The 14,973-nt window shown below is 38.2% G+C and overlaps 1 protein-coding gene across 2 annotated transcripts in view; it reads left to right on the top strand.

The window, feature by feature from the left end:
- The first annotated feature begins 4,512 nt into the window (after nucleotides 1-4,512).
- Nucleotides 4,513-14,973, top strand: part of LOC139462012 (vacuolar protein sorting-associated protein 18 homolog) — a 36,700-nt gene continuing 26,239 nt past the window's right edge. Inside the window, exons 1-8 of one of the 2 annotated variants that reach the window (XM_071243507.1) lie at nucleotides 4,513-4,618; nucleotides 6,610-6,719; nucleotides 7,386-7,459; nucleotides 8,763-8,872; nucleotides 9,836-9,984; nucleotides 11,470-11,554; nucleotides 12,449-12,528; nucleotides 13,838-13,864. In XM_071243507.1, the coding sequence (XP_071099608.1) occupies nucleotides 6,630-6,719; nucleotides 7,386-7,459; nucleotides 8,763-8,872; nucleotides 9,836-9,984; nucleotides 11,470-11,554; nucleotides 12,449-12,528; nucleotides 13,838-13,864 (615 nt within the window). In that variant the 5' untranslated portion in view covers nucleotides 4,513-4,618; nucleotides 6,610-6,629. The remainder of the gene's footprint in view (nucleotides 4,619-6,609; nucleotides 6,720-7,385; nucleotides 7,460-8,762; nucleotides 8,873-9,835; nucleotides 9,985-11,469; nucleotides 11,555-12,448; nucleotides 12,529-13,837; nucleotides 13,865-14,973) is intronic. The other variant, XM_071243508.1, reaches the window with a different exon arrangement.

Below are 14,973 nucleotides of genomic sequence, written 5' to 3'. Positions count from 1 at the left end.
CAGTGTACACGACATGTCACTTGCTTCTATAGGTCCGTATGGCAAGGGCTGTTTGCCTATTGATACAATGAAGGGGCAATATATGATAATACCTAACTTAAAATGTTTCAATTATGGATGGTAAAGATGCATATATTGTTAAATGAAGAAATGACGGACGTGAATTAATATAAAAGGTTTATGCAATGTAACCTCGTTAGTCCAGAAACCCAGCTTACCGGACCATTCTATTTGGAACGTCTTGACATACAAACAAAAGACATTAATCTGTACTGCATACTTCGTTGTTCCGGACATTTGTTAAAGCGGATAAGTTCACTGGGGACGACACCAGATTAAAGAGGTGCCTATATAAAAAACAACAACTTAAATTTAATTTCTTCATAGAAATCTTTGGATACCAGGTTCATAATTTATTTTTTGTTATTAAAGTTTTGAATACATTTTGTAAATCTGTACATGAAAAGTATAACTAGTTACATATGTTAAAAATGTTCATAACAGTAAAGTTCATAATGACTTTGTGTAGTATATTGATACATGTGCACTTAACAATGAATAGAAACATCTAAGCCCTTCAAGTTGGGAACAGCTTCTACGTTATACTGTCATGTTAAAAGACAACCAAGCTGTTGAAGGTCGTCAGAGCGATCGGCGTAAGCAAATATAGGAGTCAGCCTCTCGTTTCTGCTTGTCAGCTCAAGTACGTACAACACTCCTCACACCTGCATTAGAGACGATGCTAATAATAGAAGAGTATGTGAATGTTGCTTTACGCCAAAATTTCAGCTTCAGCACCGATGCCGGTGAATATAAGTCGCGTCTAGACCTGGAGAACTAGTGGTTGACAGCATGAACAATAATCCTCATCGTCGGGGCACGATGACATAGTGAACCAGGGCCCACTTGCACATAGTGATCTTAGCGCTACGATGGTCGTTACTCCCATACTCTAAGAAATATTGAAGATAGTCGTGGCGCTAAGACCACTTTGTACAAGTGGGTCCTGGTCACATATTGAAACAACACGAACCTCATCTGTCGCGTGTTCATTAGTACGACAAACATAGAGTACGGGATACCATTTTTGTATTACGGTATTCACACCGAGGAATAATCGAGATGCTTGTTGAAACGATTTCGCACAAATGCTGATCAAGTTACAGCAGACTTCGGTTATAACGAACTCTACGGGACCACCATATTCACGAGGCAAGTGAGTTAACTGACTTTAAAAGTCCAGTTTCCACCCTTTCCGAACTAGGCTGGTATTATGGAGTTACATTTTGGCTGGACTAACGAGTCTATGCATAGTCCAATCAAAATCGCGCACCGAAATCGAAATACGGTTCGTAGAGTGTCATACAGATTTCGGTCGACTACAGGATTTGCAAAGCATGTGCACCGCTAACTCGTTGTCAACAGATATTTTCTAAATCTTTTCAAGTTTTTAATCAAGGTGCTCACATGATTTGATGCACTTTGCGATGTAAGACTCGTTTTATCACAATATAGATCTTGATTATCGATCAGATCGTCTTGACTGGGCGCCACCGTTTTGTTTGAAGCAAATGTTAGTGATATACGAGAGTTTGAATCTGATTGGTCAATAGGAGAGGCAGAGAAAGGACATAATTCGTAATAGCCACTGGTGGCACTACGATCGAGCCCAGGAATTCCAGCCTGGTTCGGCAAGGGTGGAAACTGGACTTTTAAAGTCAGTTAACTCTCTTGCCTCGGGAAGATGGGGGACCACTAATTTTATTTCGTAATAACCGTAGTTCGTTGTAAGCATACATACAGCCTTTATACAACAAATGGTCGGGACGAAAAGTAAGTTCGTTATATCCGTCAGTTCGTTATAAGCGTGTTCGTTATGAACGCAGTTTACTGTGGTTGTTTTACTGATCCCGTTTTGTCACTCATATTTAATTCCTCCGTTTTCCCGTTATAGTTAGATTAAGCCAAATGATACTCTGTTAGTGTACATAAAGCAGATGGATGTACATGATGAATGTGATTTGTAACGGGGTGTGGTTTCTGGATTATGAACAAGGGAGGATGAGAAACATAAATTGACGGGAAAAAGAAAGCATACTCTTGAAAATTGGATTTGACAAAAATATTACAAACTTTATCAAAACAATACTACGTAGAGGCTGACCGGTCGTGAGATACTATTGATATGCTGCATGTAATACATCACCTTTGAATAACCATTTCTTTCTTTTTTCATTTTTAATCACTTTATTTTGCCCAGGAAGTTTTTTAATCAAAACATTTATCTACTTTATAAACAGGGGGACGGTCGGGTAACCTAGTGGTTAAAGCGTAATTTGCTCGTCACGCCGAAGACCCGGGTTCGATTCCCGACATGGGTACAATGTGTGAAGCCCATTTGCGGTGTCCCCCGCCGTGATATTGCTGGAATATTGCTAAAAGCGGCGTAAAATCAAACTCAATCAATCAATAGAAACAGGGCCGTAATTGAGTCTGAAGGGGTGTGTGTTTCATCTGTACTTGTATACAATGATACCTCGTCAGTCAGCTTCGGATAGGGTGAGATATAATAAGGGCCTTCTTTGGCCAATTGGAAATGTAAAAAACACTTATTAATATGGAAAAAAATAATATGTTCAAAAGGCCAACAACAAGATTTTTCCCCCTTTCATTGACTTGGAATTTTTGGACTTAGAACTGACATGATGAAATACATAAATATGACTAAGATAATTGCAAAAAGGCAAAAAAATAATAATCAACTTCAAGGAAATTATGCATATCTTGTATGCCTATCAGACATTATCCTTCGTTACACCGGACTATTTGTGAAAGCCGGTTTGCGTCCGTATAAACAGGAATTCCTTGTATAACGTTTCCAAACGTCGGAATTATATACAACTTACAGCAAAGCGGACAAAATCATCATAAAACGGCCCCGCGTGTTATCAACGTGCGGGCCACTGTAATTTGATAATGGGGTAGTTTTGTTTGTTTTCTTATTTTACCAACGACGGGTCATTATCAATGACTTTGTTATATGATGTCATATAGCCAGCTTTAAACTGACTCATCAATTTTGGGCAATATGATCCTGCATCAATATATATGTCACAGCCAGATTGTGAAACCAGTCATTTCGTGAACACTTCTCAATATGGCCATACATGGACAGAAGGTAGTACCATGGACTTGTTATATAGGTCCCTGGTAATACTCATGTCGACTCTCCATACTAGTAGACTGACTGACTTGTGTCGCTTTATTAATGGTTTTGTAGTATCGTTCTCTGAGAATAAGGTACTTATGAGATTTTTCTTATCTTTGGAATAATTCCTGCTGAAACTGAGTCTCTATGCTGATTGTCATATCCACTGAATAATGTTACTGTGATGACAGCATTAGTTTAACTCCGATGGAAGGTGACACATATATTAACACATATATGAACCAATGAAAACCATGCTCACTTACACTGTCATGTTCATAATGCTAGTTACTTCATTACTTATCAAAGTAATGCTTTATGCATCTATGTATATATCTGTAAATACAGAAACAATGCAGTTTCTCGAGTTACCAGGGGACTTTGGTTAGGTTATAGGTATAAAATCTCATCTGAAAATGGTTTAAATAACATATCTTGTATGATCTTGAAGTTCCTTAAACTTGATAATTGTATAAATAAAAACATAAATTCGTGGTTATCTAGTGTAAAGACAAATTTGCATCATTGTGGACTTAGTGAAGTATTCCAGAATCCTAATAATTTCAACCGAAATTGGTTAATGTCACAAGTTGAATGTGTACTTCGAGATAATTTTATATAATCATGGAGAAATAATACATCCTAGCTCTAGCCCCAAGGGATTGCTGTATGCATCATTTAAAGATTCCTCTTCTTTCGAAATATATTTATTATTTCCCCACAACATGTCAATCAATGTCTTTACTTACATACAGAACCTCGAATCATAATTTACCGATAGAGATCGGCGGGTGGCTTGATTTGCCCACTGAGGACAGAACACGACTCACCGTCTATTGCAGATGAATGTCAGTATCTATTAAAATGTCCTTGTTTCAACTCTCATAGATATACGTATTTACAAGAAAAAGATTTTATTTGTTTGGGTTTTTTTATGCGCCACCACAATCAGCACTGTTCTAGTCGTATCACGGTGGTATGTAAGTTATTGTGTCAGGAACAGGGAAATGTTGGTTGGATTTTTGAGCAACGTCCACTCCTTCGGGTACGATGACTCGCAGTCAACTAAGTCAGAGAGTCTGACCATCCCTTCATATTTAGTTTCCCTTGGGAGATTATGGCTAGAATCAGTCCCCAGCAAACTGTGTTTGTCGACAGAGGCGAGCTATTGATCGGGTGGTCAGGCTCTGCTCAGGCAATCAGACGATTTGTTTCGTCCAGGCTAAACACATATAATTATTTGTGGTTTGAATCTCTCTTTTTTACTTCTTACCTCCCTTTGTTTAAAATGGGAGATAATTCGTGATTACGGAAATCGCACTACGCCTCTTATGAAAAAATAGATGCTTCGAAAATCTAATCTACACCCAATGTTTCTTACCAGGCTGTAAACATCCGATATATATACAGGTAACCTTGTCGGAGTGCAAACAATAACTACTAAACCTTATAAGTCGGGAGACTTACTTGGAGATTGCCAGACAGACCTTCCATTTTCGTGCATGAAAATTCGTCTGCACAGGATCAGTCAAAAGACTTTGTCTAGAGCATGTTGAGGTTGAGTGTCATTTTAGAATACATAGCAGATACTCTTTCATGTTTCGAGCCAAATATATTTTACTAGACCATCATTACTTGTCACTCTCTGTTGAATCATGATTGAGAACACAAATGTGACAAAAGGGAAACAACACTCCAAGTTTGAAAGTATTGAAATATAGATCGGCTTTTTCTTTAAAACATGCTTATTAGTACTATAATTTCGACTGGTTTGACATGTGTTCAGTGCTATTATCGCTGCGCGAATCGGAACGACTCCCATCAGAGGATTGAAAAATGAGAAGCCGTATATAGGACATAGGGTATATGTACATTATAGAGCTTCAGCCAACCTGACATGTGTGTTTGTTGTTGATTCATGCATACACGACTTGAAAGGGTGAAGCTATCAGTCAACATCATATTATGCACAGTAAAAAAACTGCATAGTATCCCTTTGGAGAATGCAGGTATTAGAACAGATAAATTATCACTAGACATGATGATTTACCATTTAAATTGTATTTTCTGTTCTTCTAGGCTTTGTTATATATGCAGAAATAAAGGTTGCAATGTGTATTTTCTCATAAGCTAAGCTGGAAATAGCAATCAGCTGTATGCACATTTTCTACTGGGTCAATCTACTAGTTATTCGGTTAAAAAATAACCATTAATATAAGGTCAAAGAATTTTGATGATCAGATGAATTGTATCTGAAAGTATTATGTTGTCAGAAATTATGTATTCCAATATTGCATCTTGCATATTAAAAACCAAATACGAATGTCAACCAACCATAGTTATAAGTATGATATCAGTCAGTACCCCATACGTCTGAAGCTGAACAAAGAAACTAGTTTGATGTCACGTGTCTTAAACTATATATAGCGTTTTGGAATATTATAACCTGTGTTTGTCTCTCAACTGATCAGGCAAATTTGTTTCAGTGTTTCACTGTGCAGTGATTAATCAATTAACATGTCGGTATTAACTCCAATTACCATACCTCTCTTGCTGCACTGCCACTCATATTACATAACGTGTAATACATTCATGCCAACAGACTTACATTCATAACCCAATGTTGGATTTGATAATTACATCAGACACAAGAAATGCCAAATGCAATCCACTGATTGCTGTATTATAATATATCCCTGACATTCTCAGAGGCAGGGGTGAATGTTATTGAGTTACTAGTATTTTGCATAGTCTTTGTCAGGTAATCTGAGAGGTTCTACCACCATTATACTTGTAATAAAATAATTAACTGAGCATCAAGTGAAAGACAACAAATACACAGGTGAAGATTATACCATGAAACATTAATGACAAGAAGGGAGTAGTAATTGTTGTATTATATGCAAGTTGCTTGCAATATGAGGGTCGTTGCTGTTTTGAGTATTTGAACTGAATCTAAATTTTGCAAAAGAATACGTACACATAGTTGCTGTATACTAAACTCGTTCTGTGTACATTTACACAGGCAGAGAATTTGTAAGGTAAAAGGTTATAGAAATCATCATCCCAGAAAATGCGAGTATTCAAGGGGATAACCACTCGCAGTCAGCGAGGTCCTGCTATTGCCAAATTAAGGTCCAAAGCCCAGTTTGTTGGGTCACTGATGCTAATTGGCATCCAGTGATTATGCAGGCTAACTAAGAAGGTGCCAGCCAGACAACTTAGAGTTGGAGCATTGCTTCCCTTTAACAGGATTACCAGATTACAGATGATTACTCTCACTATCACGGATATGGAGTCCCATGGATAGCTTGGAATATTGTTTTAGTAATTTACGTGTTTTGAGGGATAAAATTATTTAACCTCAAGGACTAACAAGAGTTGTGTATTTTCTGTTTCAGGTAGTCTTTAACCAGGTAAGATGGCGTCAATATTGGACCAATATGAAGAAGAGTCAGCTCGACAAGCTTCTGGAATCAGGCAGTCGCCTGCACAGAGTCTACAAGAACCGGTCTGTTTTATAAAGTGGCAAATAAATATTCTCTGTTTTATTACTTCTCCCATGCTATTAATCAACATGACTTAAATAATGCAAACAGTCAACATGGTCAAGCAGCCATCCCACTTTTGTCATCCTGTGTATCATGTATGTAGCAACACATGTAAGCAAAAGAAGCTTTATCATTGTTTATGCAGTAATAAAAGATTGTAGCCCTCTGCTGATCAGGAGAGTATGTTGAGTGGAGATGTCTTCCTACATCTTTACAATATCAGCTTATAGAGGTGGATCAATCTCTTTGGTCATGGGCAGAGCATACAACCTTAGATGAGCTCAATGCTTTGTACATGAGAACTGGAATAAAAAATCATATGGCCACTACACATTCTTGTATAGCTTGGATGGCACTTTGTCACTAAACTAGTGCTGTCAGTCATAAGATGATGTTTGGATAGCATAATACAGAGTTTCAGGAACTGCATATTTAGTGGAGACCATTTAAATTATAAGAGGAAAACAAGAATTCTTCTTTCTAGTCAAACTGAAATACATGCATATTTGAAATTTATGGAAAATAATAGAAATGATAAATGATTTATGTGAGAATATGCCTATGGTATTTATTGTACAGCTGGATTGATTACTGTTTCTAATTTGCTTGTCATTTTGTTTTGTCAGATCGGTGTTGGTTTCATTGATGCCCGTCTAGAAACAGAATCACCAATTTTCAACAAGAAAAAGGTCAACTTTAAGTAAGTCTTTCATGGAATCATGGTCATGGTAAGGGATGTTTTTTCAAGATATGTGCAGAATACTGTAAATTTTGGTATTAACGTGAGCGTGAATTAAATGTGAAAAATGTGAATGGTGTTTGCTCGCATTATTAAACATCGCATTTATATCAACAATAAGACATTTTGGAAAGCAAAAATACCAACGTAGACATACGCTGAAAACAAACAACTATGTAACACGGTTACGACACGAGCCAGTGCGCATGTATTGTTTTAGCTGAAGTACTCTACTCAGCGCTAATAAGAGGTCCTATTTGGTATGTGATTGGATTAATGTAAGGTTGGATTAAGGTGAGGATTCTCCTGTAAACCTGACAGAGGACATTTTGTTTAGATATAAATCCACTGATGCTTGAGAGTAGGGGGTGTCGCATTCATATTGAGTCGCATTTTTGGCTAGGGGCCAGCGGTCGCATACTTTTGGAGACGCATTGATTTCACGTTTTACAGTATTACCTCTCTACCAAATACCATGAATACAGTGCCACTAATTTTGCCTAAGAGGCATGAGGTCCGTACTTTAGTACCTTTTCCACATTTTGAGTGAGTGAGTATGGTTTGAGGCCACTTTTCGAAAAATTCCAGTAATATCATGTCAGGGACACCAGAAATGGGCTTCACACGTTGTGCCCATGTGGGGAATCAAACCTGTGTGATGAGCGAGCGCTTTAACCACTAGGCTACCCCACCACCCCTTTCCACATGGAAGATTTTTTGTAATCTCTCCCTTGCATACTGCTGTTTTCAAGGCCAATTATCATGTCACAATTCTGTGTAGCTTGTATTTTACCATAAGGTGTTGATAAGGTTTGTCCTGCAGTAGTTTGTTGAAGTGCTGATGCCTGTATTGCTGTACATACCAGACTATATTCATAATATTCCTACCATGACACAGGATAAATTTCTCATATCATTGTAATTGTTCAGCCATTACATAAATGATTATATAAACTGACTCCAGCAAACATAAAGAACTGTAAACATGGTAAACCCCAACCCCAAATAGTACAAGTAAATGGTCAGTCTCTTATCACAGCCCACATGTAAGATGTTAAATCAACTAAAAAAGGTGCATTTCCGGCTAATCATGCTAACATGGTTTGTTTTATTCTAAGACTGTGATATGCATTACTCTTTTACTGTCCTTTGTGAGCAGATATTGTAAGACTGCTACCTAGTTTCCATTGCTATATGGCTGAGATATTGCTGATACGATGAAATGCTCATAGACTCTAATCGTGATGACACTGTGTGTGTGCAGGCCGCCAGACATCATCACCCATCTGGACGTGTGCAACAACTTCCTGGTGATGGTGATGAGCTCCAACATCATGCTGCGCCTGGACCTGGAGCACCCTGACAACCCTGACGGTAGGACACTTCTTGTACATGCAGGGTCGGGCACTGGGGGTAGTACTTACATACACTTTAGAGTGTTCAGAGTCAAACTTGAAATTGGGGACATGGGTGGCCCAGTCGTCTAAGGCGCCGCAATTCGCAATGCAGAGTTGCGTCCCTTTTGCACGCCAGAAACGTATGATTGTGGGTTCGAATCCCGGTTCGCCCCGATTATGTTTCTAGGTTTGTCAGCACCATTCCCGTGCTCGTGGATTTCACCGAAGTGGTAAACGTCTGAGACCTGCATCTCTTGGGGCTTTCCTCCCACATTAAGCTGACACGCCGTGATATGACTGGAATACTGTTAAAAGCGGCGTTAAACACAACTCACTCGCTCAAACTTGAAATTCTTGTTTTAACTGTAACATTAATAATAAAAAGATTGATTGAAGGGGTTTCTAGATTTTAATACCAACCAAAATACTAAACCTCAAAGACCCAAGGCTTTTCTCTTTTCTTTAAAATGAATTAAGTTATTTGCTTTTACTTTGAGCTGCATTTTGCAGCATCAGTATCTATGAGTAATTTGACACCTGCCAGAATGCAATGAAAATGAAAGAGATACACTTGAGGTTAAAAAGGTGTGTTTTTTTCCTTAAAATGTCCCTTGAAATTTTCACTAACCTTTTAATATCTCATAATTATTTGTCGCAGTTTAAAAAATCCTTGACTACTGTAAGCATTGGAAAGGGATTGTAAGAATCTTGACCCTGTTTCACAAAGTGGGCAAGGTCATAGTTCTAAGAATGTGAATGGTACCAGTCACTATTTGGCTCATATATGACCAATGTGGTATAATAAGGACAAGAAATCTACAGGAGTCTTTAATATGCATATGTATCTCCAAGTCTGGCCACCGTTATGTCTACATAAGATGATTCAAGTAACTATGGGAAGTAACTATGGATGCCATGATATGTGGTGATCTGTTGACAGAGGTAGAGATCCCACGTGCCGTGGATGACAAGGTTCACAAGATCTTCCTGGACCCCACGGGGAAGCACCTGATCATCAGCATGAAGTGTGGGGACAACTACTACCTCTCCAGGAACTCCAAGAAACCAAAACCTATTGCCAAACTCAAGGTACTGCACCACCATTAGTCAATATGGAAGTAAAATTGTTAATCATTTACTATTAGAAAACTTGTTTTCATTGTCCTAGACAGGTTAAGTCTGTGTGTGACTTTATACACTTGTCCGAAGCCCCTGTCAAGTAAAACAGTTTTTAGACTAATGCATATTTCTGATTGTACTACAGTGTTACCTCGCTATTGCGCTCTTCAATATAGTGCTAACTCGGTTTTAGTGCGCAGTAAAGCGTGGCTCCATAAATTTACTAACATTTTTAATAAACTTAAGTTTTCCAATGACATGATGTTTCCCCCATCTCAGAAAACATTATCAGCTGATCACCGCCATTACGTTACACCGGAAATACCAGTTAACAAATCCGAACTGAAGTACAGAATTTAAGCCTATTATTATAATATCTGGTTATAAAATATTTTTTCAGTGTTTATCTGGACTAGTGTTTGCAATATATCTTATTAAGTTTATTCAAAATTTCATTCAATAATTATAACAATGTTTACAATAATTCCGGCGAAATCATATTAAGTAGTGTAGTAAAATAGTAAATGATCTTTTCAGTCTGCGGTAAAAACTTTTGAGTTTCCTACCCTGAACTTGTAGTTGGGCATGATTTGCAGTAAATAGTGGTCTTAGTATAAATACTAGTTCAAGATGACCTTACTGAAACTTAAGACACTTTACTACACTGCTTCATTGTACAATCAGAATCATGTATTGTCCATCCACTGTCTTTACATAAAATTATGCACAACAGATGACATGCGTACCATATTCACCATATTAAGTGCCCTGCAATCTCATTAAAATCAGATCGTAGTTCTCGCTACCGCTAAACAAAGATCTGAGGACATCCCATTACGGGTCACGTCAGCACGACCTTTCATCCAAACATTCAGAGCGTCGCTTACCAGATACTGAAAGTGACAGTCGGAATGTGTTTTCTAATCATGCAACCTTGAAATATTTAACACGGGGTATTCCGAATGACAGTTACAGGTTTTATGATTATATCCATACAATCTAGGCCATCTATAAGCCATTCCAGAATGTTGTTTTGGTCAGTATTTAATTTTTTAATCGAGAATATGCCAAAATATGTTTCGAAGCGTAGTCGCCAGTTTGAAAATGTCGATTTCTTGTCAGTCATTTCATTGGTCGGTCATTGTTCGCGAAAGGTCGTGACGTGACCCGTAATGGGATGTCCTCAGATCTTTGGTAAGCTGTAACGAAAACTAAGATCTGATTTTAATGAGATTGAGTGCACTGCTCCAATAAGTGCCCCCTGTCCAACATCCAGCCAGACCAATCTGTAGGAAATCTGTGAGACCCAGAATTTAGGATACTGAGAAAGAATGCTCATACAGTTGATTTTTCTATTTTCGATTCTTTTTCAAACCGATCATCAATCTTGAAACTGTAACCACTTCCCACCATACCTCGGTGTATGTCAAATTATGACTACTGTATGTGCTCCAGGGTCACTTGATCGACTCTGTGGGGTGGAACTGGCAGAATGCTAACGAGGCAACCACCAGCGCTATACTGCTAGGCACAAGCAAAGGTAAAGGTTTTATTTTCTTGTTTTGATTCATATACCGGTACTGATCTGCTGATCAACAAAACAAAAGTTTCTCTTATGGTGGCAAATTAATAAAATGAGAAAAAATTCTTATTCATCCTAACAAAGTACAAGTCTTTCAGTACAAGTAATGTAATTTCTCCACCTTCGAAACGTCGAAAGTAGATCAATATGGGAAAGATAGTCATCAAAGTTTTTCTTGCCTTTTCATCTTTACAAGCATGTTTCGCCTTTCCTTATATAAAATAAATTTTGAAAGACCTACATTGTATCTCTATTATATTATCCCCTGCAATGCATTTTGTCGGGTTTTAAAATGGACACTGTCAGTACATTCATCTGTCCAAGCAAGGTGTTGTTTCCAGAGCAGATCATGAAAATCGTACAATATTTCTTCACTAAACTTGGCACAAAGATAGGTCTAGTGATGAACTGGTGCCTTTTGATAGTTTGGGATTTTAAGAAATATTTTTCAAGTTTCCATGGCAACAATTTTTACTTAGGCTGGAAATGGTGGTAGTGCTCGTTTTAGGAGCAGATCTTGTAAAACGTTTAGTCTTTCTTGACCTAACTAGGCACATAGATAGGTCTAGTGGTGAACTGGTGCCTTTTGATAGTGTGGGATATTTAAGAAAATATTTTTTTGAGTTTACAACAAAATATATATAGAACTAGTTTATGATTCACGACAAGTAATTACCATTGACAGGGGGTATCGATGACTTTGTCTTCTTGTTATGTCTATTGCAGTGTTCGAAATATTGCATGAAAGACAAGGGGGCCATGTCATAACCCTAATGTAAAAGTGTTTTTTCAGGTCTCAATGTACCCATGACCTTCTTAATTTCTAGCACTCTTGTTATTACTTGTTTCCAGGCATAATATTTGAGACGGAGCTCACAGCCAATGAGGACAGTCGTTTCTTCCAGGGCAGCCTGGACCAGTACCTGAGACAAGTAAGTGTTGTATATAAGGTATATACATCATGTTCGTGTCATATTACCCACATGTTGCCATCTCAGGATTGCCATTTGTCAACAGTGTTGTTGCAGGCCTGCCTTGTATGTACCATGGTGAGAATTGGTCCCCTGCACTTGAAAGCTTGTCATACAAGACTTTAATTGAATCGGGTGGTCCGACTCAGTGATTTGGTTGATTGTGTTCATCAGAATCAAAATGTGTGGTACATTGCTCATAAACTCCACCACTGGTATGTGTGGCCCAGACATGTCATTGTGATAGAGACATGTTGTATGTCGTATTATAGCTGGAATATTGCTGATTCTGGCATAAGGCACCAAACAAGTTATAAGGTCTTAGATTGTAGTCCTATTGCTGTCTGTGTCAAGGTAATGGAGCTGCAACAGTCACTGCAGTCATTTTTAAGGGTAGTTTCAGGGAATCTTTTCCTGGAATGGAATTGACTTGTGTGATTAACTCTGAGGGTTAGAAGTTGGTAGGAAATGAGTTGTGGTTTGTTTTTTTGTGTTTGGTGTAATCTATTATCATTCATTACTTTCCTTTCATCAATGCTTTGATGTTTTTTATGATGACTACCAGTAGTTACATGGTCCTGTGTTTAGAGGTAGATATCATGTAAAAGGATATCAAAGAAAATACTGTTTCTCCCTATCAAATGTCTTTTTTGAACTTTTCGAGATAATGAATGTGACAAGGGATTACCATGATTACTAGGAAATGGGAATTTCGGGAAACCACAAAGGTTGGATAATTTAATCTAATCATTGTTTCTACTTTGGAAGTCATGCCCCCATTCTATACCATGTATCAGATGATTCAGGTGGAGAAGATTGGAATAAGTTGGCCAAGGGGAAACCTGCACGGTATCATTATCCAACTCTATCATACTGAGTCAGTTTCACATGGCAAACAGTTGGACCTGCATTATGTTTGATATTTCTTCCACATGAAGATGACATGCCAGGATGTCATGGCAATATTGTTCAAAGCGGCATAAACTCACTCACTCACTTATTTCCAGACTCTGAACTTTGTGGGCTAGTCTAATTGACAGGGTTTGTGTGGTCCCCAACATGGATACAGTTTATGAAGCCCTTGGGGTACCTTGCTTTGATGTAATGGAATATTCTTTCAATTCCATGGTATTGTTTTGATAGCTCAATAACTACTCTTGTTTACAGACAGATGATTTGTTCTTTCAAATTTATGGGGGCCGGGGGGATTTGTCAGCTTCTGATGACTCTTGTTTTTACTTATCTCCCCTTATTTTAATACTTTGTTCAGTTAAAGCTTGCAACGAAACCTCACGAGGTAAGATTGTCTGGTTTTGTCGTCCTTGCTATGTCAGTCATTTATGTGTGTGTTGCCTTCATCCATCTCAACGTTAGGCAACTTTTTTTTCTGAACTGTGTTTTTCATGATTGTCGCATTACAGTGTGTTTATTTTCTGTCTGGATGAAATTCAGTAATTTTGTTCTGGAGTATAAAATTTGTGTTGAATGATAGTATATGTGAACTTGTTGCAATTGTTTAGTTGCTGCGGCCACGTTTTGACATTTTTTCTTTAATAAAGGAAATTCTGATCAGGTCACAAGTCATTTGCTTGTCTGCTGCCTTCTGTTCCTGCCACACAATGTTGAAAGTGTTTATTTCATAAAGCAGTCGTGATGTGGTGATTGTGGTCCATAAGGTTCCAATGGTCTTCCATCCAGTAAGCGACTAGTAAATATTAGGACAACCCCACTGTAAGGTTTCGGATATTGGCCATCCACCCCCCAAATTCACCCTGGAAATGACTACTCAACTGTTATGCCATGGAGAAAGGCTGACCCCACAATAAGCTGAATACACCTATACTTGAGTTACGTCATAATGGACTCATGTCATGATGCTGTTCAAAGTACCTCCCCCGTGATCTAATGTGTCCTTGGTAACAACATTCTTTCGTTACTGTCAAGCAAGCAAGATGGTGCATTTTCGGTGAAATAGTTAAGTTTAAACTTGTTGAATATTATTACCTGGGAAGAAATATGTCAAGAGGATATCAACCATCTCTCATGCTGCAGGCTCATCCCAAATATTTTCAAACCATGGTGTCTGTGTCAAAGCAGTCACAAAATTTTCCGAGGAAGGCATTGGTGCCCTATGAATTATGTCTGTCTCTGGACAAAGGAATGAGCAATCTTTGAAATGTTTCATAACCATATGTACAACTGCAACATTCTGCAGTCAAACAAAATGGTCACTGCTGCTCTTCCTCCGCCATGTTCTACCAACGGCGACGCTGTCGATTCACGTCAGTAATGGTATCATGTAGCACAACCAACTCAGTAAGCACACTGTTTTATGGCTTACCGTTGCTGCAATCTCATAGCTTTAGTTCTGGAAACAGAGTTGCAACTTGAACAACAGAAACACCT

The sequence above is a fragment of the Haliotis cracherodii genome, unplaced genomic scaffold (assembly GCF_022045235.1).
Source record: "Haliotis cracherodii isolate W230 unplaced genomic scaffold, xgHalCrac1.p SCAF_15, whole genome shotgun sequence".
NCBI lineage: Eukaryota > Metazoa > Mollusca > Gastropoda > Lepetellida > Haliotidae > Haliotis > Haliotis cracherodii.
Note: the sequence above shows the minus strand (reverse complement) of the source record. Positions and strands in the feature narration are given on the sequence as shown.